The sequence below is a fragment of the Delphinapterus leucas genome, chromosome 17 (assembly GCF_059928025.1).
Source record: "Delphinapterus leucas isolate spDelLeu-1000000601 "Yukka" chromosome 17, BTC_Dleu_Yukka2, whole genome shotgun sequence".
NCBI lineage: Eukaryota > Metazoa > Chordata > Mammalia > Artiodactyla > Monodontidae > Delphinapterus > Delphinapterus leucas.
The window spans coordinates 57898351-57922119 of NC_143145.1; the positions used below are offsets into that span (position 1 = coordinate 57898351).

General features: G+C 35.7%; 1 protein-coding gene across 8 annotated transcripts in view; it reads left to right on the plus strand.

The window, feature by feature from the left end:
* Positions 1–23493, plus strand: part of CA1 (carbonic anhydrase 1) — a 47619-nt gene extending 24126 nt beyond the window's left edge. For 6 of the 8 annotated variants that reach the window (XM_022555045.2, XM_022555036.2, XM_022555041.2 and 3 more), the window contains 7 exons: positions 13624–13684; positions 14180–14377; positions 15717–15835; positions 18246–18341; positions 19080–19142; positions 21719–21874; positions 23036–23493. In XM_022555045.2, coding sequence (XP_022410753.1) covers positions 13648–13684; positions 14180–14377; positions 15717–15835; positions 18246–18341; positions 19080–19142; positions 21719–21874; positions 23036–23152 — 786 coding nt within the window. In that variant the 5' untranslated portion in view covers positions 13624–13647 and the 3' untranslated portion in view covers positions 23153–23493. Of the gene's footprint in view, positions 1–2389; positions 2539–13623; positions 13685–14179; positions 14378–15716; positions 15836–18245; positions 18342–19079; positions 19143–21718; positions 21875–23035 lie in introns of all 8 variants that reach the window. The other 2 variants (XM_022555038.2, XM_022555040.2) reach the window with 1 other exon arrangement.
* Positions 23494–23769: the final 276 nt, after the last annotated feature.

Sequence of the window (23769 nt, forward strand, 5' to 3'; positions counted from 1 at the left end):
CTTATTTATTATAAGTCCCCAATAAGCTATAATACCCATATAAAATAGGGTCATGTCCCAACATTTCTTGAATATTTTCATACAACAATGATTGTTCAGCATTCAAATATAATTGCTAAATGAATAAATAAATGAATTAACATAGTAAGTCCCGGTCTGAAAGTGTGACCACAAATGCCTGGAGTAGGACATCTTCATATGTCCGATTCCTGATAGGTCCAGACTACTGTTGTCCTTCTCGTTCCAGGTTGGTTTGGGACTATCCACTTTCTGGGGATTTCATTTTCAGAAGCTCTTTGGAACTTCCAGGACTCTGAGCTTAGGTCAGCACTGCCCTGTCTACCCTAACAGGTTTCCATAAATTTAAATTCCAGAAAGGAAGCTTTGGGGTATTGATCCTTATTCCTTAAAGAACTCTCCTGGGATTCTTATACTAAATTCCTACCTCTCTCTCCTGCTACTTTCAAATTCTTCATGAAAAATAAAAGATTTAAATTCTATTTCATTAGACTTCACCTTCATAAATAATGATAACAGCTGTCAATCATCCTAGTTTGCTTACCAGGTACCAGATACTTGAAACATAATTTAGCCCTCACTACAGTCCTGCAAGGTAGGAATTATTTTCCTCATTTTTCAGATGAGGTAACAGAGACTTACAGAGGTCAAGAAACTTCCACAGTGTCATCTAAGGATTAAATGGTAGAGCAGGTATTTAGACCCTTGAGTCTAGATCTGACTGTTTTCCTACCACTCACATTGTTGTTGTGTTGACCCGCTCAACATAGGAGAGGGAAATATAGGTCCACTATGACTTGCTTCCAACCCTGAAATCCCAAACTTTCTGAAAACCAAGTTTTTCTGCAAAAATCTGACCCGACTTGACCTGAACTCATTTGTGAACAAAACTTGACCTGAACTGATATGAAGCTAATTATAGTCCTTATTTATTCCACTTATTATGACTGCTTATACATTTTGTTATAAAAATAGTAATGTGTTAAATTACAGGGTGCTCCACCAGGCACCACTGAGGGCATTACTTATATAATATTTGCATTGTAATTCTCTTATAAGATCTGAAACATTCTACAGTCTGAAGCACATGTGGTCCCAAGTGTTTCAGATGAGCAACTGGTAATCTGTTATATTTGTGAATGACTCTATAGTCCACAAAGCTTTTTCAAAGTTGAAGTAATTTTATATTATTTTCCTCTCATGCACAAAGAGGAATTTAGGAAATTTTCTAATGTGCCTTATCTTCTTGCTTTCTTTAAAGTAACTTCATTCTGTGATTCCAAGGTATTATCTGTACTTGATCCCAAGAGAAGTGTGGGGTTATTTGTTCAAGCAAAAAGACATTTAATTTTAAAATTAAATAATATGTTAAGGGGGAAAAGTGAGGGCCAAAAAAGTATACCAAGAATACTATCTGTATTTTTTGAAAGAGAAAATATATGCAGTTATTTTCATGTATATGCATCAACTAGAAGAGTATGAGCAAAATTGATAGCTTTGTTTCTCTCTGGGATGATGGGAGGGAGATTTTTTTACTTTGTACCCTTTCATAAGTTTAGAACAAAATGAACTTATTATCCATTCAAAAAATTAAAGTCATAAATAAATATATCCATGAATGATTTTTCACAATGTGTGAGAGACTTAAGACACAAATGCTACCCAAGTCAGCTGAGTTACAAGTGCACAGCCTGGCATTAGTCATTAGTGTGGCACATAATAAATGGCTCATGTTCTTCTTGCTTTCATCTTTTTCCCATTTAGGCCAGATGTTTTTCCACATATTTTTGACCACTGAAGAGCACACACTGGCCTTTGTTTTTGGCTCATGTCTGGCTGCACTATCCCCCGGTCGCTTAGGTCCCCAGACAGTATTCTTCTCTGGCAAGTACTCTCAGCCTGTGGCCTAAGTGGTTATCTGAGCCTGAATTCAACTAATGGTCACAGAACAGGATAGAATAAGAGGATTCTGGATGAGAAGCTGGGCTAAGCTGGCAGGCAGGGGATGGGCAGAGAAGGCACATGGGTCCTGAGGCAGGCAGCAGTCCATCTGTGATGGCCATCCCCAGACAAAGGCAAGGTCAGAGTCCAGGTGGGAGGTCCAGAAAGCAAAGCTTCTCTGGATGGCATTGGATAGAACTGAACCTGGGCGTACAAGTGTAGGTTTGACATTCAAGCCAGGAACTAAAAACAGAGTTAAACTTCCAGAAAAGACAGGTTCACACATGTTTACTCCAGAATGGAACTATGACATCCCCTCTGGGCTGGTTTTAAGCACTTTTCCTCCTGAGGACAAATCAGAGAGAGGCAGGAATCTGTAAGTGTTACTTGTCACATGTAGTGAATGTGATTCTCTCCCTCCCACATGCAGTACTGTCCAGCCCAATTTTATACCCTAAGAAGTGATGGATCACCGAAGTCCCAACAAACTTTCACTGTCCATCGCCTGGAGTTGGGTTGAATGATCTGGGGGCAGCCCTGATGATTAAGGAGGCAGGCTGGTGACCTTAATTGATGTGTGTGAGTAATTGTGAGTCACGAAGTCAATCCATAGCTCATTTCGACAACCATAATTTGTGGTGCCCGACTGCCGTGGTACCATTTGTCTTATGCTTTGTTCATATTATGATGAGGGGATTAAGTTGTGCTCAATGTAGCTTTCTCTAGACACTGCAATTCAAGTCTTCGGTGAGTAGCTACATTTCAATCCTAATTTAATAGATTTAAATATTTTTTCAGGTGCATGCATTTATCATCAATCTTTGCATTGGCTCAAGCAGCCTTACCAGTAACAAAAATAATATATCACTACCTTAACTCTAGGTTCTCTGAAGAGGTAGTGGAAAGAATTGGATTTTCAAGCTCACTTTGGAAGAGGCAAGTAGGAAGGAGACTGAAAGCAGATCGTAAATCAGTTGGTTTAGGCAGGACACCTGCCCCGTCAGTCTCAGCTACATCCAAATGGAAAAATGGGTGATCTAGGATTACCCTCGCGCAATGCCAATGGCCAAGGCACTGAAAGGTCACATCTATTATGGTTGGCATTTCTCTCCCCACTGGGCTGTTTTTTGAGTGGATGTCATACTCATCTCATACAGAAGGCATGTTCATCATGCCAGAACTTTGCTGCTAATATTTGATCTAATAAAAGTCACCCTATCTTTTCTTCAAGCTTTATGATATTTAACGGCTGCTAAATGATGATTTCCTTTCTTCCTCACCACTCCAACTTTATGTTTTAATGCCTTGAATCCTTAAGCAAAGTTTTATTTGCCACCTCTTATTTTAAACTTAGAATGATTCTTTTAAAAATGTAGTAACCAAAATAAATGGCACAGCCAGCCTTATTTCCAGGAGTGATTTTATGTTAATAGTTGATGCTCCTTTGAAAGGAGCCACTGGCCTTTATTAATAATATCATGCTCACCAGCAAACAACTTGGCACTATATTTGTAGTATCAGAAGTTGGGGGAGGACTAGAAACACAATCTTAAGCAAAAAACAAAATTAGGATTGAAAAGTGTAGCAACAGCTGGTGCCAGCTGCAAGCAACCGCACAGTTGAATCCTGTCCAACTCTGAGGGAGATCTCTGAGAACTCTTGGAGCCTGCAACAGGAGCAACAAAAGACCACATTGTAAGAATGTCAAATGTAAACCCAGCTAGCTAGCACCCCCAGAAATTACCAACAGGAGGAACTGATAACATTGCCAGGAATTCATCTTCCCCAGATCAAATCACTGCATAAAATCAGCCCTATTTGTTCTAGGAAGTTTATGCTCATAAGCTTCATTCTAACTGGAGATTTGTTCATAGCCACTAAGGCCCTTAAGGAGTCCTTTGGACTCTGTGGGTCTCCATTTTAAAAGCATTACTGACATGAACCTGGGGAAGTGTTTTTCCTGGAGTTCTTTCTCACCGGACTGGTTCCGGCTGCCTCCTGGGTGATGACGGAAAACTAAGGCACTAACCTACATGTCATTGCCTCATTTTGTAATCCTCAGGCAGTTGCACAAAGGTTGTGTGGAACTTTACCAAGTAGTTAAAGGCACAGTCTGGGACAGTCTTAAAGGACTTAGGATTGTTACTGAACTACCTAACTATTGCATACTAAGGAACTCCACCACAGACCAGATAAGTGAGGTGTAAGGGAATGCAATCAACACCTTTTCACTCTCAACCCTGAAGTTTGGAAACCCAAGGCCTTTCAAGTCACAGTTGAGAACTGTTGCCCAAGTAGCCGCCCCAAAGTTTTCTGATTCCAGAAAGGAGCCCTAAGAAACTATAGGAAAAGACCCTGTGCACTCTCACTATGTGAGTCAGTGCTAAAGGAAGAGTTATATTTTATCAGAGATCTTCAAGAATTCTTAATATTCTTCACTTACTTGTAGCCAAGTCTATCTTTGAGATCAGCTTAGTATAAGTTATATATTTAGGTAGCTCTCATTTGCCTAGAGCAACTTTTTTTTTTTTTTTTTTTTTTTGCGGTACGCGGGCCTCTCACTGTTGTGGCCTCTCCCGTTGCGGAGCACAGACTCCGGACGCACAGGCTCAGTGACCATGGCTCACAGGCCCAGCCGCTCCGTGGCATGTGGGATCCTCCCAGACCGGGGCACGAACCCATGTCCCCTGCATCAGCAGGCGGACTCTCAACCACTGTGCCACCAGGGATGCCCCCTAGAGCAACTTTTTTAAAAATTTAAAGAAAAGCAGAGAAAAGTCAGAATAAGACATATGGCCTTTAGCAACTAAATTACACAAGTAATCTCTTTACAGGAGACAGGATCTGGAAGGACTTTCATTAAAATCTTGCTATTTAGCCTTTAGCTAAAAGCAATGATTGTTTTTGAAATCTTGTTGTAGGGAGAATCTAATATAAATTTACTTTTTCTTCCTCCAGCCCTAGAAATATAAGGGAGGAGGATCTATTATGTTCCATCCTGTGCTCTGATCCTTCACCCTAGGACTAGAAGAAATAAAGTAGATTTTTGTGGAAATGTGGAGATATATGTTCATGAGTTACACTGCAACCAGGGAGTTGAAATCATGTGTAGCTTGGTTTCTCTACAGAAATGTTAGAAGGGTAGACACCGAAAGAACATCAAGAAGGATGTGTGATAGCTCTGTGGGCCTGGACAGCCTGGCTGTGGAGATGCAAAAACCCACAGCAGCCATCATCCAGGAAAGATGATGGCCCATATAGCACCCTGACCCCTCCCATGGACAAAAAACCAAGCCCTGTCTGTGTTGACATTAAGAAGTCTATTTTAAGGAAAATACAAAGACTGTTTGGGAGGTAATAACTAACCATATCACTGAACTCTTTTTTAATAATGAAGTACAAAGTGATGAAACACTATTTTTAGTTTGATTTTATAATTCGTCACTGGAAAGGATGCTTGATACAGAGTTTGAAGACACTGTTCTAACACTTACATCTAACTTTGGGTAAGTACCTTAACTTTCTCATCTGTGAAAGCCTCTTTCTTCATTTTGAAAGAGGGATACTAACATTTGTTCTACTCAGCTCACAATCTTCTTAAAAGTTATAAGTAAGATCATGTGAGTATAATTACAGTGAGTAAAAACCCCTTTCTATGGGCCTGTTCTAGAAGAAAGGGTTTTTTCTTGAAAAGCATCTATAATCATTTCATTTATTTCTTACCCATTTCTTAGAGAAAAAAAAACAAACCCTAGGGAGGATTATGTCCCATGGTTTTAAGGCTGATTAGCTAATAGACTTCATCAGTCAAAGTCCTGGAAGTTCTGACACAGACCTGTGTCCTCAACTCTCAGGGTCATTTAACTCTCCCATCCAATTTAACCACAACCCATACAGTTTTCCATTATTAGTAGTACACTCAGTGAAAATATAATAGCTATGTTTTACTGTGCATCTGCTATGTGCCTTTATCTCTAATCCTCATAAAAAAGCAAAACCTTCAAGGTAAGTACAATCATTAACCTGCTTCACAATAAAGAAATAGAATGACTCAGAGAAATTAGGTTAGACAGACAAATTTTAGTTAATGCTAACACCTGAAAATAGCTGTGACTCTAAAGAAAGTCTTTAGAGACCAAAGGAGCATTGTAGCTATGGCTTCATCCACATTAGGTGTCTGTATTCACTCTTTTTTTTTTTTTTTAACATCTTTATTGGAGTATAATTGCTTTACAATGGTGTGTTAGTTTCTGTTTTATAACAAAGTGAATCACTCTTTTAAGATCAGTAAAGGGGTTCACTGTAATGCACTTCTTCTGTACACTCTGAGTCATTCTGCAAACCGGTATTTCAATTACTGGTCTTGCCGCTTTTCTTCGGTAGCCCTACTAGGACAGGAATCAGTTAAGAGAGAACTAAAATGGCAACTTCTTGCATGTAGGCATGGATATTTCCACTACTAAAAGGCATTTGGTTATTATGCTTGTCTTCACTTAACCATGTATCCGACTTGAGCATTTGATTCAAAAACCCCTGCAGAGAACGTCACCACCCTGTTGTTAGCACATTGACCCAACAGATAAAAAAGCATCAAAAAAAAAAAATGAATGAAAAAAAGATTTTCTCCTCTGTAGTCAGGTACCAGTAAAAGCATTAAAGGATTTTTAAAATCTTATGAGGATAAAAACTAGTAAAACAGTAAATAATTTTTCAAGTGGCTGCTAATATTTGGTATTCTTCCTAAAAGAGGAAGGCATGTGAGGAAAATGACATTCCACTTAAAAGAGTGTTTGTAAAACTGTCCAAGTGTGTTTTAAAATGTCACCTTGGAATGTTCGTTAAAACAGATTCTCAGGCCTCCTGTGAAGAGATTTTGATTCAGTAGTTGTTACTTCAGTATTAATAATGTCTTTGTTAATATAATCTAATGCTTAATAGGAATGCATAATAGCATCCTAATCAGGACCTAGGATCTTCAGAATGACTACTTATAATATCTACAGCTAACTCAACACTGAAAGGTTAGTTATATACTATAAAGGGTGTTAGAAATAATTTTGTGCTCATGAAATTAGTGGTATCAAAAGTAATAAGTGACTAGAGAAAATTTGCTAGAACATGAACAAGATATATGAGTGGACAAGTACAACACTTGAATGCCATTGATGTAGTATGTAAGTCTAGGCCCCATTGGGTCCCAGTGGACCCAGCTGCCTGAACCAACAACAAAGATCACCAGTCCTGATATCATCAAAGCGTGTTTGAAGTGAGTCCTTCATTCAAGGTGCTGGGTGGTGAGCCTCACTTGCAGCAAGCCCTCCTGAAACTGCAGACAAGTCACATGACTATTTTGTGCCAATTTTCTACTAATGAATGTACAATGGAGGGGGTCTGATCAGAGACTTGCTTTCATTGAAACATATCTTTAGTAATTAGATTGTGAAGGCAGATTCCTATAGCCCCCGGATACGTCTAAAAAGGCTACCAATACCTACCAGCAGAGCTTGATATATGTTAGCAATCTAAATTGCACCAGGTCATCTCACAAAAGTAAGGGAGTGGATGAGACATGCATGTGCATTTTAATTCACATATATGTGAACCTGAGGCAGGTGATCTACAGCTTGTACATTAAGAAACACGGGATTAAGAGAGGACATATTCAGTTGCAAATGTGTTTTAGAAATCTAGTCTTTGACAAAAGGGTTTGAGAGCTAACAGAATTATTTGGGGGAGTCAATAGAAAATGTTTTTAAATCTTCAGATAACTTTTAGGTAGATGGACTCCAACAAAGGTTGCATGAAACATCTTAAGATAAGGTGACTGATGTGACGGACCTTCACCTCCCTTAATATTTACATTTGAGAATTTATCTCCTTTCATGTTTACATGTGGGATTTAGTTTAATCTGTGGCAAGCAGATGTCTTTTACTCAATTGTTTGAATTTCAGGCCACATGCAATGACTCAAACTATTTTATTTTATTTCATGTATTTATATTATGTATTTACCTGAGAGTTAAAATCAAACTTTTTTTTGAGGCTGAAGTTAATCATTTACATTTGTGCAGTATTTTAAGGTTTATTAAGGATTATGCATGTTATTTTCTTTTCAGATGAAAAATATTGCTTAATTATGTCATCTGTTATAGAGGAGCTCATCAATTCCCTAAACAGTTATAGGAGATAAGACAAATATGATTTTGTCTGTTTTAAAAATAAATATAAAGATGGTACAATTAATCTGTACAAGTTACCCATTCATCCAGTAGAAGAGACTCCTAACAATTAGCTTAAAAGTGCACAAGCCATAAGAACCTGCTGTATAAAAAAAATAAATTAAATAAAATTCAAAAAAAAATTTTAAATAAATATTTTTTTTAAAGTACACAGCCTATATTTTCAGTGTATTCAGTATATATCACTCCAACCAGTAATTTCAATACGTATGACAATCAACTAGGTATATTTAAAATGTAATGTTTCCAAAAGCAAGAAATTGTAAGAAATTGAATGCCTCTATGCTGTGGATTAAAATAGTTACCTATGTAGAGTTGACTAGGTTAATAAAAAATATTCATTAGTGAATTTTAAAACTGCCTTCAAAAATAAAAATAAAATGTTCCAAGGCAGGAAATATAAGGTTGAAAGTTTTTCTTTTATTACAGTAATAAAATCCATGAGTTATGGATCTGTGAAATTTCTATGTCAAAAGTTCAAACCACATTTCAAGAGTTAAGTTTTGATACTTACAAAGTGTCAAAAAAGTTGACACTTACAAAAACCAATGTTCTCACTCTCCCAGCAATGACTGACAGACACAGACGGGTCTCTTCATTCCTCCATTAATAGAACTGAGATAGGAAAGGCTCTTTTTCCTTAGTTCCAAATACGAACATGAGTTCACCTCCAGCAAAACTCATTCACACACCCCTGGGTTCAGACCAGTACGTTTGGGTGGGTGCAGTCCCTGATGAGTGTTTTTTCTTCTAAGTCTTTATAGAAATACAATAATTGAAGTTTAAAATGACCACTTAATTGTTCTCTCTAAAGTATTTATTGAACACCACTGTTTTCCATGCAGTGATTTAAAAAAATAAAATGGTCCATCATTATCCAGGTGTCATTACAGAGATGGTTATAGATATTAAGCAAGTAAATAAATGAATTTCAGTATGCAAAAAAATTAATAATTTCAGGATGCAACAAATACTATGAAAGAAAGAAGACAGACTGAATTAATAGAGTGACTGAGAAGCAGGGGTATATTAAATTTAGACATCAGGAAACTTGTCTCTGAGGAGGTGAAATGTGAGCCTGTGTAAAGATCTGGATACAGAGGCATCCAGACAGAGGGGACAGCAAGTGCAAAAGTCCTAAAATGGGAACAAGCTTGGTATGGATGGAGACAAAGACATCCACTGGAAAGAATAAAGTTGGTAAGACATCTTGTTACAAGTGGAGAGAAAGACCAGTTTGGAAGAAATAGTAACTGTGAAATCCTGATAAACCATCCTGCCATTTAAACTGATTCAGCAGAACTTCCAATTGTCTTACTGCAGAAATGTACAAGATAATATAACCATTTTCCATGACCCGCTTCTCCACTAGAAATAAGCTTTCTCTTGTCACCCTAAACAATATCAATTCTGGGGAAGCAGGGAAATTAGGGAACAAAGTGAGAGTTATGCCAAATTTAATAAACATGACACTTGATTTTCACTATGTATATTTCCTTATTTTAGGGAAAATATGGGTCCCAGGGAAACCACCTATCCTTATGGAATGCTAAGGATTATAGAACTGTATTGCCTTTTGGAATTTCTTTTCAGTGGCATTTAGCAGATCTCTACCATAGTTAGACACAGCACTCTTTCACATTCCTAGTTCCTTCCATACTAAAGCATTATTTTTTAATTATAAATTTAAATTTGAAACTCATCATAATTTACTTGCCTTCATAAGAGTTCATGCTTTCAGTTTTAAGACTGAAGTAGGAATCAGAGGAAAATGTTCATTTAAGAGATTAGGAGGAAAAAAATTCATATAAGAAATGCTTAATATAATTTAAAATTAGCTAAACATGGTTTTCAAATTTTGTAAAGCACTGAGAAAATGTCTCTGCTTTTTTTAAAACATTTCAGGGCACTAAAAAATCTTCAACAAAGTTAGTTGATGCTACTCAATAAATAAATGTAATAAGCTATTAAGTAACTTTATGTATTTGTGTATTTATGTATGTATGTATGTATTTATTTTATTGGCCACAGGCCCATGTGGGATCTTAGTTCCCCAACCAGGGATTGAACCCTCAGCCCCTGCATTGGGACAGCAGAGTCCCAACCACTGGCCTGCCAGGGAAGTCCTATTAAGTAACTTTAAAGCAAATGTTTTATAGACAGCCTGTTAAAATAGTGGTGTAATAAAATAGAGAAGAGGATGCACTTATGGGTTTTAGAGGTAACCAGAAATGGATTCAAATCCTGACTCTTCTCCTTGAATTTTCTGAGCCTCAGTTATTCCTCTTTAAAAGTGGGATGAGACTAACCTAACCCTTAGGTCTACTGTGAGAACTGAATTAAGTTATTATTTTAAAGGATCTGACAGATGGTAATTATTCAATGAACAAAATTCTTTTCTAGCCTTCTCCAGTACCCCGAGATGAGTGCACGGTGAAATAGCTCTCCTTAATAATAATAGTAAATCTTTTATCACTTTTCATAATTCTTTTTGCTTGTGTGTTTGTTGCAAGAATTTTATGTATTGTGAAAGAAGGTCAAGAGATAAAATTATGGCATATGGTTAAAGGGCAAGATAATATTAACATTTTATCTTTAAATATTTTTTTCAGTAAATATTTGGCCTCTTAAAATTCCATTTCATAAGGTAAAGGAAGAAATCTTTCTTTCCCTTCTACCCTCAGCCTATTAATACATTTTCATCAAATTTGCAAATTAAACCAATGTAATTATTAAAATTAAACATTCTGCACATCATTCTTTCAACATTTAAAAATCTCTATTTAAAGTACTACAATTGTTTTCTCCATATTATTGACATATAATTGGCATATTACTTGATACTTCTAAGAGTTACCAATTAGTCAATTCTCTATCAAAATTATTTACGTAGTTTTACATTACTTTTTTAAAAACTATAGGTTTTTCCATCAGCCTACTTGCTCCTGATTCAATTCCATGTACATATGGATTTATTTGGAATATTCTAACAGGGAAAAAAAAAGCCTTCTTCAGTATGTGTTTATATACTTGACGGTTTTAGGGAATAAACTGTTTAGATTAGAAGAGCAGAGGCTGTGTAGACTGAACTCCTTGGTATGCAAAAGCAGTCCAAAGATCACAGGCCTAGAAAAGTATACTGTGAGGAGACTACAGGTGAAAGTAAAGAGAACACAAAGTGAGACATATTGGATTTAGTACAGATATTAAGCTGAAAGAGGCAAAGTTTGTAAGCAGAAAAAGAGGGCTAAAAGTAAATGGGAGGAGTGTTATGTTAGGACTTAAACCACAGGTGCTCGTTAAATTTTACATCCTTTCTCTATATAGTTTTCTGCTTGTAGATGTACACAAACACACCCTGGGTACATAATGGAATAAAGGGTCATAATGGTTAGGGTTCAAGGTAATTTAGTGCCTAAAACTTTAAATAAAATACAATCCCATATGTATGTTAAAATATTCATGTGATGAATTATCACATAATCATGTAATGAAAAGGAAGTTGTCCTTTTTTCCAAATAGGTTGATTAATATAGTAGTTAGATTTAAAGTTACTTTTAACAAAGTAGCAATTAGGAGGCATCGGGCAAAGAGTAGCCTGTTTCTATCACTCCATGAGCTTCTGGCCAACCTGAGACTCTGGGTCTAGAATGAAGTAGCCCAAGGGTCAAGTCTGACTACTGGTCATCTTAAGCCAGACCAGATTAACCAATCCAATCCTCCAGAAAACAGAATCAAGTTGAGGCCAATGGGCATTTGTTGATAGTGGAAGGTTAAGAAAGAGTACAAGCTTTGGAGTTAGACAGATCTAAGTTTAAACCCTAGGCTTGTAAGATATAAGCAGCCACTTACAAGCTTTGCATAACCCTGAGGAATTGCCTTCAATTTCCTCTTATGTGGAATACACATTTTAATGCCTAATTCGGTTATTGTGAGAATTAAATGAATTACTGCATATAAACTGTTTAGCCTAGCATTTGAGTAATACTGGACCTTTAATAAATGGTACCTTTAAAAAAAGTCCCCTTTTAAGTAATAGTTTCTTCTGCCTACTAAAGTGTGGAATGGAAGCTTGGGCCTCTTCCAACTTTGTTCAAGAGCCATACATAGTCCATCTGCATCTGAGCTAGTTGGCTATCATTAGCCAAAAGGGACAAACAATGTGCCTCTGGTCAGCCTTGCTAAAAATTGTGCCAGATTCACTTATTTCAGAAAGCCTAGGTAACTCAGAAAATTCCAGAGTGTGAAAGGAAGTATGACTACCAAGGCATGGAAATCAGTCATTACTATGGAAGCTTATATTTTCTGATTGTGTTTCCTCTGAGCACATTTAGAGCCTTGGAAATATGGACCTAGGCAGTCTGACACATACTAATTTGTTTTCTTTGCCTCCTTGAAAAGTCCTGTAGATCTTCTCATCACTCAACAGGTGGCAAGTCTCACCTTGGTCCAAGCTTAAATTGGACTTAAGAGAATTGTGGGCATAGAAAGAGAATTAGGGATCATCCACCTCATAGCTCACCCAGTGTGGCATTCAGCAGAGGTGTAGTAAAGAAAACAACTGGACTTGGAGGCTCAAGTCTTGGCTTCTTGGCTTCTTGGCTTCTTGGCTTCTTGCTAGTTGTGGTGAAGACCCTCAACATCTCTCAGCCGCAAGATGATAATTCTCACTGTATAGGATTTATGAGTGTAGTGGTGATGGTAAAATAAAATAATATGAAAGTGCTCTATAAATTGTATAGAACTATACAGAAGAAAGCCTTCTATTCCAGTAGACCTGTATTTGATGTGTAAAATAAATATTGGAACATATTTAATTTCAATATTAATAAAATCTTCTCCATTTATGAATCCCAACTCCTTTAAAAATGGACTTTATTCTCATCATGTGTCTTTGAAATGTACCATTATGAATAATATATATTACAAATAATTAGTGATTCTGTTACCTGATTTTAAATTAACATCATGATACTTGTTCTGATCAGCCTGTAAACACGCAAATTATTCTTCTTACTAAATTACTGTTGCTAGTATTGCTTAAGTGTCCAGCAAGGGTAAAAATTGGAAATCTCAAGTGCACAGTCATTTTCAGTTAGAAATTCAAAGAATCATATATGATAATAGTCAGCCATATCTTCTACTAACATGAGAGAAACAGCGCTTGGTTTTATAAAAGCTAAGATTTCCATATTTCTCTCTTACAATATAAGAAAATAAAACAATTGGAACTGACCGTACCCTTGTGGGCTTCTTTTACAATATTTTTTTTTTACATGCATATACTTCCTGATAGGTAGAGATGATGAAATAGTAACCTATTAAGGACAGAAACGGTTCTATAAAAACTCACAAGTTGTGGTTTCAGTTGTCTACTGCACATTCAGTTGCAGTTAGTTATTTCAGGTATTATCTTTGTTTTCAGAAAAAGAAAACTAAGTAGAAGATAATGGCAAGTCCTGACTGGGGATATGATGGTGAAAATGGTAAACATTCTACTGTTCATGTAGATCAAATAACAGCCTCTTCCCTTTTCCAATAAAAGAGATTTTGAGCACTTAAAGTACCTATGTAGTCATAGATTAATGGTTTGGTTTGCCTGACTTTGAATCATAATAGCTCTGCATGTATTCTTAGCAGTTGTCCTTTGGGTCATTGTTGTCTACAAAATGCATTCTGTCTCTCTTCCTCTCTCTCTCTCTGTCTCTCTCTCCATATGTGTATATTAAAAATCTATTGCTATAACGGTAAAATATGTATAGTCTGATCCCACAGACTATGAGCATATTATTTGTATTGACAAATACACCATTTTATAGTATAGCATAGAAAAGGGGCACTCTCAAACACTGAATTTCCATTAAGTTAAACAGAATATCATTTAAGATCCTCAGTAAATCCTAATCTAATAAACAAAGTTATATTCCTAAAACATTGGATTTGATCAAGTTTTGATTGTAAGTGTATGTTTGTCCTGGTAGGCCCTGAACAGTGGGGCAAGCTGTACCCCATCGCAAATGGAAATAACCAATCTCCCATCGACATCAAAACTAGTGAAACCAAACATGATGCCTCTCTCAAACCTATCAGTGTCTCCTACAGTCCAGACACAGCCAAAGAAATCGTCAATGTGGGACATTCCTTCCACGTAAACTTTGAGGACAATGATAATCGATCAGGTGAGCCAAAAGACCCTTCTAATTTTTCTTCGACTTTACTGGGGAAATTAAAACAATAGGGCTTTAAGAAACACAAACGACCATCTGCAGTCTTTTGTGCACATGTGTAACGTTGCTGGAATCTGGTAAGGCATCTTGAATATCCAGAAAATTTACAAGTGGTAAAGATGATTTTGGGGACTCCCAGATCTGTCTTTTTTCAGTCCTTCTCCTTTTCAGGGACACTATTCCATTTCTTCTTGTTTCCAATGTCTTTTTGCTCACTTCACACCCTCTGAATAAACAGTAGCTTTTCAAAAAGGTCTATGGATCATCATGAATATAAAAACTGAAAAGGCAAATATTTTCTAATCGAGATGAGGGTGGAGGAGCCTAGTAGGGAAGAAAAACAGAGGTGAAGAATATATTTATTTGTGTGAACAGAAAAATGGCTCCGTAACTGTGAAGTGCCAGTAAGAAAATGGTCTTGTGTGCATCTTGCATGGAACAATTCTGTGCATAAGTATACTTGTCTATATTCCCCTCTCCTTACTAGGCCATAGTGACTGAATTATCTTCATATCCCAGAATCTAGCACATAATAAAATTTTCAAAACTGTTTACTGAATAATTTATTAAATGACAATTCCATAAAACAACTCTACTGACAAAAGGCAAAATTTGTTTTAGCACTTTCCTACAAGGTTATGAGCCTAAATTTTAGACACCTTGCAGCTATGTCCATTGTTAGGATTAGGTCTGGTATTATGTGTGTTTTATTAATCATATGATTGGATAGACTCTCTAAAGAAACATGGTCATTCAATGTTAGAATTTTAAAAGTGACCTTACTGTTCTGCTGGAATATTCTTTTGGTCCCTGGCTAGGGATTCTCAACAAAGCTGTCAAGATACCCTCTTGTGTCCTGATCAGTTACAAGGTATGTGTTGAGTAATTTGTTACTAAAAATAAATTACTAAAGATCTTGATGCATACTGCCCACTACTGTCTTTGTTAAAAGAATGAATGAATGAACTTGCAAATTAAAGCAGATTCAAGGAAAGTCATGTAATCATATAATTCACTCATTTTCCAATATGCTTTCTTGAAGGCAGAAAAAGGTAAAATTACAGCTCATGTGCTGAGAATTATATATAATTCATGCATTATCGTAGGGTGCACCATACATATGAAGACCATCATTGTGGATGTGGGGAAAAAAACCAACAAGATGGAAACTTTGGCGCTACTGTTTGTTTTAATTTCTACTCAATCCAATTTAATGTTAGTTTATATTAAATGCAAAGATAAGCTGGAGCTTATGATTGTAACACTAACAGTAGTTTCCTTTTTCTTCTAGTGCTGAAAGGCGGTCCTCTCTCTGAAAGCTATAGGCTCCATCAGTTCCATTTTCACTGGGGTGTCAAAGATGACTATGGTTCTGAGCACTTGGTGGATGGAGTCAAATATTCTGCAGAGGTAAGGTAACTTAACGAGTGAGCGAGAATTACACTGAGAGTCCTCCCAGAAGCAGCTCCCTTATAACATAAGACTCCATTATAATGGCTCCAAAGGAATGAGCATTCTGGTCCCTGAAAAGCACTCCCAGGCTCCATTAAAATAAAATACAGACACACTGTGTTTGGCAATAGAGGGAAATTTTCATGTGAAAGAGGCAGGTGAACTTGGAGTCAGACTCATGAACCCCAGAATACTTTCATTTCAGAATGCCTTGAAAAGTTATCTTGATGTCAGGCTAGCCTCAAGGGGAAATGCTGCTCTCCTTTTAAAACTCCGACCCCCAAATGGAACACACCATCATTCTCTTCTTATTTAAATGTTCAAGTTTGGACACACCAGTAGCATAGGTGTAGCTAGGCTGGAACACTTCAGTAAGACTCTACTAAGAGTGCAAGTTTAATCACAGGAGTCATCACAGAGTAGCATACTCTAGATGAGGGTTTGAGGTTCCCTGGCTCAGGCCACTACCCTCTGGCCTCTTGATTCACCCCCACATGGAAGTTTGTGATCCAATTCAAGACATTCTGTCTGTATATCCATGGAAAAATAAAGAACATTTGCATCAAACTGTCAACAGAGGGTATGGGAGACTAAAAACAAAGAACTTTTGTTCTTCATATGTATGAATATACAATACATTTGTACCAATATAGACTGGTTGGCTTTTTTATTTTACTTTTATAAAATGAGTTCGTAATACATATAGTTTTCCAACATGCTTTTTTTTCACTTACCAATTTATCATGATCATTTTTTCAAGTCTGTAGGTTTAATTGCACCTCTTCTTTTACTGTCTGTACAATATTTCAGTGTATGGATATGTTAGAATTTATTAGCTGAGCCCTACGTATGGACAATTACAATGCCTTTTCCTTTTTGTTCTGTTCTTTTTGCTTTTACCAAAAAAAAAATGCTGCAATAAATACATCTGTACATGTATCTTACACCCTAGTGAAAGCAATTATGTAGGGCAGATTTTCATAAGAGGGACTGTTAGGTACAGGGTTATGCATTTTTCATTTTAATAGAGGATTTGGGAATAGTATACAAATATAACTTACTTTATGTTACATTGTAAAGCCAGGCTAATAACTTTCAATGTTGCAGAAATCCATTAAATGTATTTTTCCTATTTGTCCTTCATAAAATTGAAGGTGGACTAAAATCAAATGGGCTGAAAGCCTAAATTAGTATTAGTAGCATCTTTGGGGGAGGACATTTGGTTGTATTTAAGAAATATAAACTGGTGATTCTCTCATTTAATTTGAGAAAAATAAAATTAATCCAGGGTAGAGATGACAGGCACTTAGCCACAAAGTTCAACATATGACAGGTGGTGGGATGGAGGATGGAAGAGAGAGAAGGAGAGAGGGAGACATGGGGAGAAAGAGAGAGAGAAGAGACAAAGAAGAGGGGAAGAGGGGAGGGGCGGGGAGGGCAGGGGAAGAGAGGGCAAGGGAGGGGAGGCAAGAGAAGGGAAGGGAAGGGAAGGGAGGGGAAGGGAAGGGAAGGGAAAGGAAGGGAAGGGAAGGGAAGGGATACATGACATGGAGAGAATTGGTTTGATTTAGAGTGATACAAGTGACCAGATGATCACTTTACATTGGGTGGTCAGGAAAGGATTTTTTCAGAACTGGCATTTGAGTTCAGCCTTAATTCAAGTCAAAATACTGCTGTTGAAAGATTATGGGGAAGGACACCCCAGAGAAAATCAGCAGCTAATGCAAAGACTCAAAGTTGTGAACCAAGTGAAGGGGTATAATCTATGAGATGTGCTGAAAGATGGATGTTGATAAATGGAGAAAAGTAAGAAATTAATGACAACTGTTGTATTTTTTGGTTGAGCAATTAGATGGAAGGTGTTGCCTTTTCCTAAGAAGGAAAAATGAAACAGGTCTGGCAAGGAGGAAGTCAAGAGTTCTAGTTTGGCCATATTAAGTTTGAGACTCATATTAAACATCCATGTGGAGATATCAAGAAAGTATCAAGAAGACATACACACATACTTGGGTATACAAGTCTAGAGTTCCACAGAGAGGTTAGGCTGGAAATGTTGGCTTGAGATGTGTCTGGATATGCCCAAGAGAATCTGTCCTTGGCCAAGACTCCAGATACTTCAGGAACCCCTTCTCATAAAGTTACTAAGTACCTCAAGTGAGAGAAAATTAAGTTTTTGTCCCCAAACTAGTTAGCCAGAATTCCTGATCTTCTTATACCAAAGTTTTTTTTTTTAAAAAAGGAGTAATATTGAATAGTTATGATATTGTGAGACCAAGATATATCTTTATATATTAACAAGTTAATGTCTAACTTACTTTTTACTTTCACAATGGTATAAATAACTACTCAACCACATTGTCATTTTTAGCTTCATATAGTTCACTGGAATTCTGCGAAGTACTCCAGCTTTGCTGAAGCTGCCTCACAGGCTGATGGTTTGGCACTTATTGGTGTTTTGATGAAGGTGAGTTATAGAGAGTTACAGAGCTCTGCTAAAACTATTTCTTACCAATCAGACCTCAAAATAGGATGAAATAAGACAAAAGAGTATTTGAGTCCTTCTTTTTTTTTTTGGAAAGTTCCCCTTCTACTAATGGCTGACCACAGGTGAACAAACAGTTCCCTAGTGTATTTTAGTTTGTTTTCTCTTGACTTTCCCCACTTGAAGAGAGAAATAAATTTCAGGTAGAGATGAAATGAGAAGGTGTTGAAGGTGAAGCTAATTTTTTTTTTCAGCTCTTCCAAAGTCCCTTTCTTCTAAATTTCCTACCTCATAGAGTCAGGAGTTTATCAGTTTAATGTTTCATAAGAAAAATATATTAAGAGGATTTTTGTCCCATAAAGAAAGTTCAATTGATATTTAAAATGGAAGATTTGTTCACATCCTCTGTAGGAGAGTCCCTGAAAAGTTCTATAGGGAAGTTATTATTAAAGTGGGTATATTTGGGTGACTAACTTTTGGAATTATAGTGATTCTAGTTAACCCTTATTGAACACTAACAACATGACATTCATTGTACTAATTATAATTAATAGAACAAAAAGTAGGAGGTTTGTTTTTGTATTACAGTTTTGTTAAATTCCTATATTTTGACTTGCATATTTTTTCTTCAATTACTGTTTTTAATTGAAAAAAATTAACTAAATAGGATTTGACTTGATAACAATTTTTATCTCACACTTTATTTTTTTTAATCTCCAGGTGGGTCAGGCCAACCCAAACCTGCAGAAAGTACTTGATGCCCTAAAAGCAGTTAAAACTAAGGTAAATAGACTAATTAAGTTAGTTTAAATCAGACAACAAGAATCCGCAGAACTACAGAAGTCATTTAATTGCATATTTGATGTGAGGAGTAGGAAGGCCGAAGCACAAACTACCAATCTGAAAATCAAGGTACTACTTAGGTGTTCCTTGCTTCTGAAAAGGTCTCTGACTCAGATATTTGTTTTATTTTAGCTTTGTTTTTCATAGTTTTTGGTCATCTATTTTGGCAGGATGAAGCCTGTAGAAGAATGGGTTTCATAGCTGTTCAAATTTGTTTAAAAACTATAACCAACTAAAATGTGAATTTTTTACATCATGGGGAAAGATATCTTTATTTTTTATCAATACAAAAATACAGAAGTTAAGGATATTGTTTTAAAATCCCTTTAATATGCAGTGTCTGATAACCATGATTCCCCCTGTCAGCTTAAAAAAGAAAAAAAAGATGGATTTTATGATATATTTAACCTTAGCTTTACTGTTTTAATAGTAAATAGTTAAATCATATGTCAGAGATATGTCATTTTCTTTCATTGTATTTTTATATAAAATAAATCTAGTTCATGTTGAGTCTAAAAAAATTAATCTTCAAATGGATATATTATAAAGTAGAAATTCTGAAGATAAATAAGCACTCAACTCAGGAATATAAAAAATAATATATGAAAAGAAAATAGAAGGAAATAATTAATGAAGATGAAGCAAAACATTAATAAAATAAGAAAGAAAATGAATATATACAAGGTAAAATTTTATTACTAAAATGAAAAGTTGATTCTTTGGATAAAAACAACCAAAAAACACACTTTTGGCAAGTTTGATGATGGAAAAAAAGGTACACATACAAAAAATTTATTAGAATTAAGGAATTGGGTCATAATTAAAGATGTGGTAAAAAGTTTTAAAAGAGAAAAATTTGTACACTTGACCCTTGAACAACATGGGTTTGAACTGCACAGGTCCACTTATTCATGGATTTTTTTTTTGATAAATACATGCTATAGCACTACAAAATTGGCACTTAATTGAATCTGCTGATGCACAACTGTGGTTATGAGGGATGACCATAAAGTTATACGTGGATTTTTGACTGTGCAGGGGTTCAGCACTCCTGGTTCAGCACTCCTAACCCCCACATTGTTCAAGGGTCAGCTGTATAATACTATACCAGTACATTTGAAAATTTAGATTAAAAGGATGAATTTCTCGGAAAATGCAGAGAAACTGACTCAAAATGTGTTGAAAGCCTAAACAGATCAAGAATCTAAAAAGAAATTGAAAAAATAGTAAAAATCGTATCTAGTGAAAGAAAACTCTAGGCCCAGACCACTTTATGGGGAAGTGTTACAAAACTTTTAAGAAACAATCATGCCACTGTTAACTAAACTGCTCAGATGAGGGGACAGAAAACTTTATTTTGATTTAATTAAATGAAACCTAATACCCAAACTGGGTAAGAACACCACAAAAAGGAAATCATAGGCTAATCTTTCTTAGGAATATAGCTAAAATAAATATTAAAATCAATTACAGCAAATCATATTCAACAGTATATTAAAAGAGTAACGTTTCCAAACTAGTAGACTTTATCCCCAGGATGCAAGGATAGTTTGATATTAGACTATCTTCCAATATAAGTCATTACAGTAACAAATTAAAGATTGAAAACCATATCACAAACTTGTTAGATGCTTGAAAAGCATTTGATAAAAATTCAATGCCAATTCCTGAAGATAAAAAAAAGAAAGAAGTCTCTGAAAACTTATTGAGCTTAAGAAAGAATATCACATACCAACTTGGATCAAACATCAAACTTAGTAGTGAAATATTTGAAGCCTTTCAATTTCAATCAAGAACAAGACCAGGGTGTCAACTGTGACCACCACAACTGACCATTACAATAAATGTCCTAATCAATGTAATAAAGAAAGGAAAGAAATAAGAGTACATTTTTGGATAAATATTAGGGAAACAAAGACAAGTCTATCCTCAAGTGCAGAGGATATGATCATTGACATCGACCTGGAAAATACAAATCAAACAGGTAAAAAACAGAAATAATACACAAGTTTAATAAAGTTGACTACATAAAATATTAGCATACAAATATCAATTCATTTTCTATACACCAATATAACCAATCAGAAAAGAAAATACGAATAAATAGAATGAAGATAAGACATACCAATATACATGTCAATAAATATCTTTACCACTGGAACAGTATCTGGTATCATTCCTAGAGAAGCAATAAATGTTTTATACTGGAAATTAACTATCTTTTTAAAGAATACAGATAATAAAAACTTTTTGAATCTTTGCTTATCTTCAACCAAATGAAGAAGGAGGCAGATTGCTCAGTCAAAATTCCAGTGTAGCATATTTTCAATCTTCTATTACTTTTATTGTTTATATCCACAAACACACCAGTCATGAAATACTATATAGTAGAAAAATTGATTAAATTCTTAGTTAAGATCTATCTACCAAATAATATAACATATATGTCATATATGTAATGATGCAAATAGTTTATATCATGATATAATAATATATTACTTTTCTTTTTCTTTCAGGGCAAAAAAGCCTCATTCACAAATTTTGACCCCTCTGTTCTCCTTCCTTCATCCCGGGATTACTGGACCTACCATGGCTCTCTGACTCATCCTCCTCTTTATGAGAGTATAATCTGGATCATCTTTAAGGGAAACATCAGTATTAGCTCAGAACAGGTAGAGTATCAAAGGTGAATGAGTGGGCTTCCTTGGTGGCGCAGTGGTTGAGAGTCCGCCTGCCGACGCAGGGGACACAGGTTCATGCCCCGGTCCGGGAAGATCCCACATGCATGGCCGCTGAGCCTGCGCGTCTGGAGCCTGTGCTCCGCAAGGGGAGAGGCCACAACAGTGAGAGGGCTGCGTACCATAAAAAAAAAAAAAAAAAAAAAAAAAAAAAAAAAAAGGTGAATGAGTGAGCATTAGAAGTGCAAAGCCGGAATACCATTTCAATTCATAGTATTATTGGGGGAAATTATTATTTCAATTAGATTTTGAAGAGTTCATTTTCCCTTCTAACTGAAAAAGATTTATTTGTGACATAAGGCCTATTGAATAATCAAAAATAAAAGTGTATTTATAAACACTTTTTTTACTTTATGTAGAAAAAATATATGAGATTCAGAACTCTTGCTATTCTTCTTGCCTTAATAAGGAAAACTCCAACTTTGTTAAATATCTTCCTAAGAGTTTCAAAAACAAGAAAAAACTGGCACTAGAAGTACTATTAAGACTTTGGGGAATTGTGACTCTCAAGTGGCATATTTTGATAGCTGACATGGGTTTTTGTTCTTTTTTGAAACTTAAGCTCGTAAATATTCAACAAAATATCTCATTAATTATTGTTTATAATTATGAAAATAGTAACTACCAATGATTGAGCAACTCCTTTTATTAGGTTATTTATGTACGGTTTGTCAGTCAATTCTCATAACAAGCCTTTAGGGCAGGTGGTGTGACCTATTGGTAACTAAAACTTCTTGAGCATATGCCATATGCCAAACACCATTCTAAGAACTTTACATGTATTGACCCATTTAGTCTTCACAACAATGCAATGAAATAGTACTATATGGAAACTGGGGCACCAAGCAGGTAAGTCTCTCACCCAAGAGTGAGAAAGCTGGTATTCTAATCCAGTCAATCATCGATAATTTAAGCCAAATGCCTAGTGCAAAGAAATGTGAAGGAATTTTTAGCTTCCTCCCTTCGTATCTGTGAAACCACTGCAGTCTTCAACCTGATTTTCTAAATATCAGTGCATCAATTATACTAGAAGAAAAGTGTTCTGTGTAAATTTAATAGCTTTTGACTATTTAAATACTTTATCCTCCCTCCAAGCTGGCACAGTTCCGCAGTCTTCTATCAAATGTCGAAGGTGATAAAGAAGTCCCCATTAAGCACAACAACCGACCACCCCAGCCTCTGAAGGGCAGAACAGTAAAAGCTTCATTCTGATGGGCCCAAGAAGAAATTTATCCTCCCTCAAGGAGGGAGGCTCTGCTTCTGATGTAATCCAATAAAGCCAGTTTTAAGAAAAGTTTATTTTAATACTAGCAAGACAGCCTACTTTCAAATTTAATCTGCAGAACTAAATAGCTTTAATTTTTACTCTTAATGCTTAACTCAAATAGTAATCTGTAAGTTTACAAAACTTGTGCTTAAATTCAAGTCTATTTTGTTGAATTCTTTATAACACAATTAATTTCTTAGTGATTTGTACTTAATTTCTTAGTTATTTGTATCTCTTTCCATTTTATTCATTTTAATTGAACTAATAAAATAATTGTATCCCTGTCTTCTTGTCTATTATGTACTCTATTTTTAAAAGGCATTAGGTTTCTACCTCATTTACATTCAAGAATTTTAAATGCTTTATTTGCAACATTATTTTGCCTCAAATGTAATAACCTAAGAGTAGCTTGAGATGAAATGTTGAGAATTCATTTGCTTACTCTTGAAGACAAAGACAGCTAGGATGACAATGGATTTAATATTATTATGCTGGGCCCATGTTGCTACCATTTGTATACTCTGTGATAAAAATGATATATTTCCTACAGGAAATGATGCTT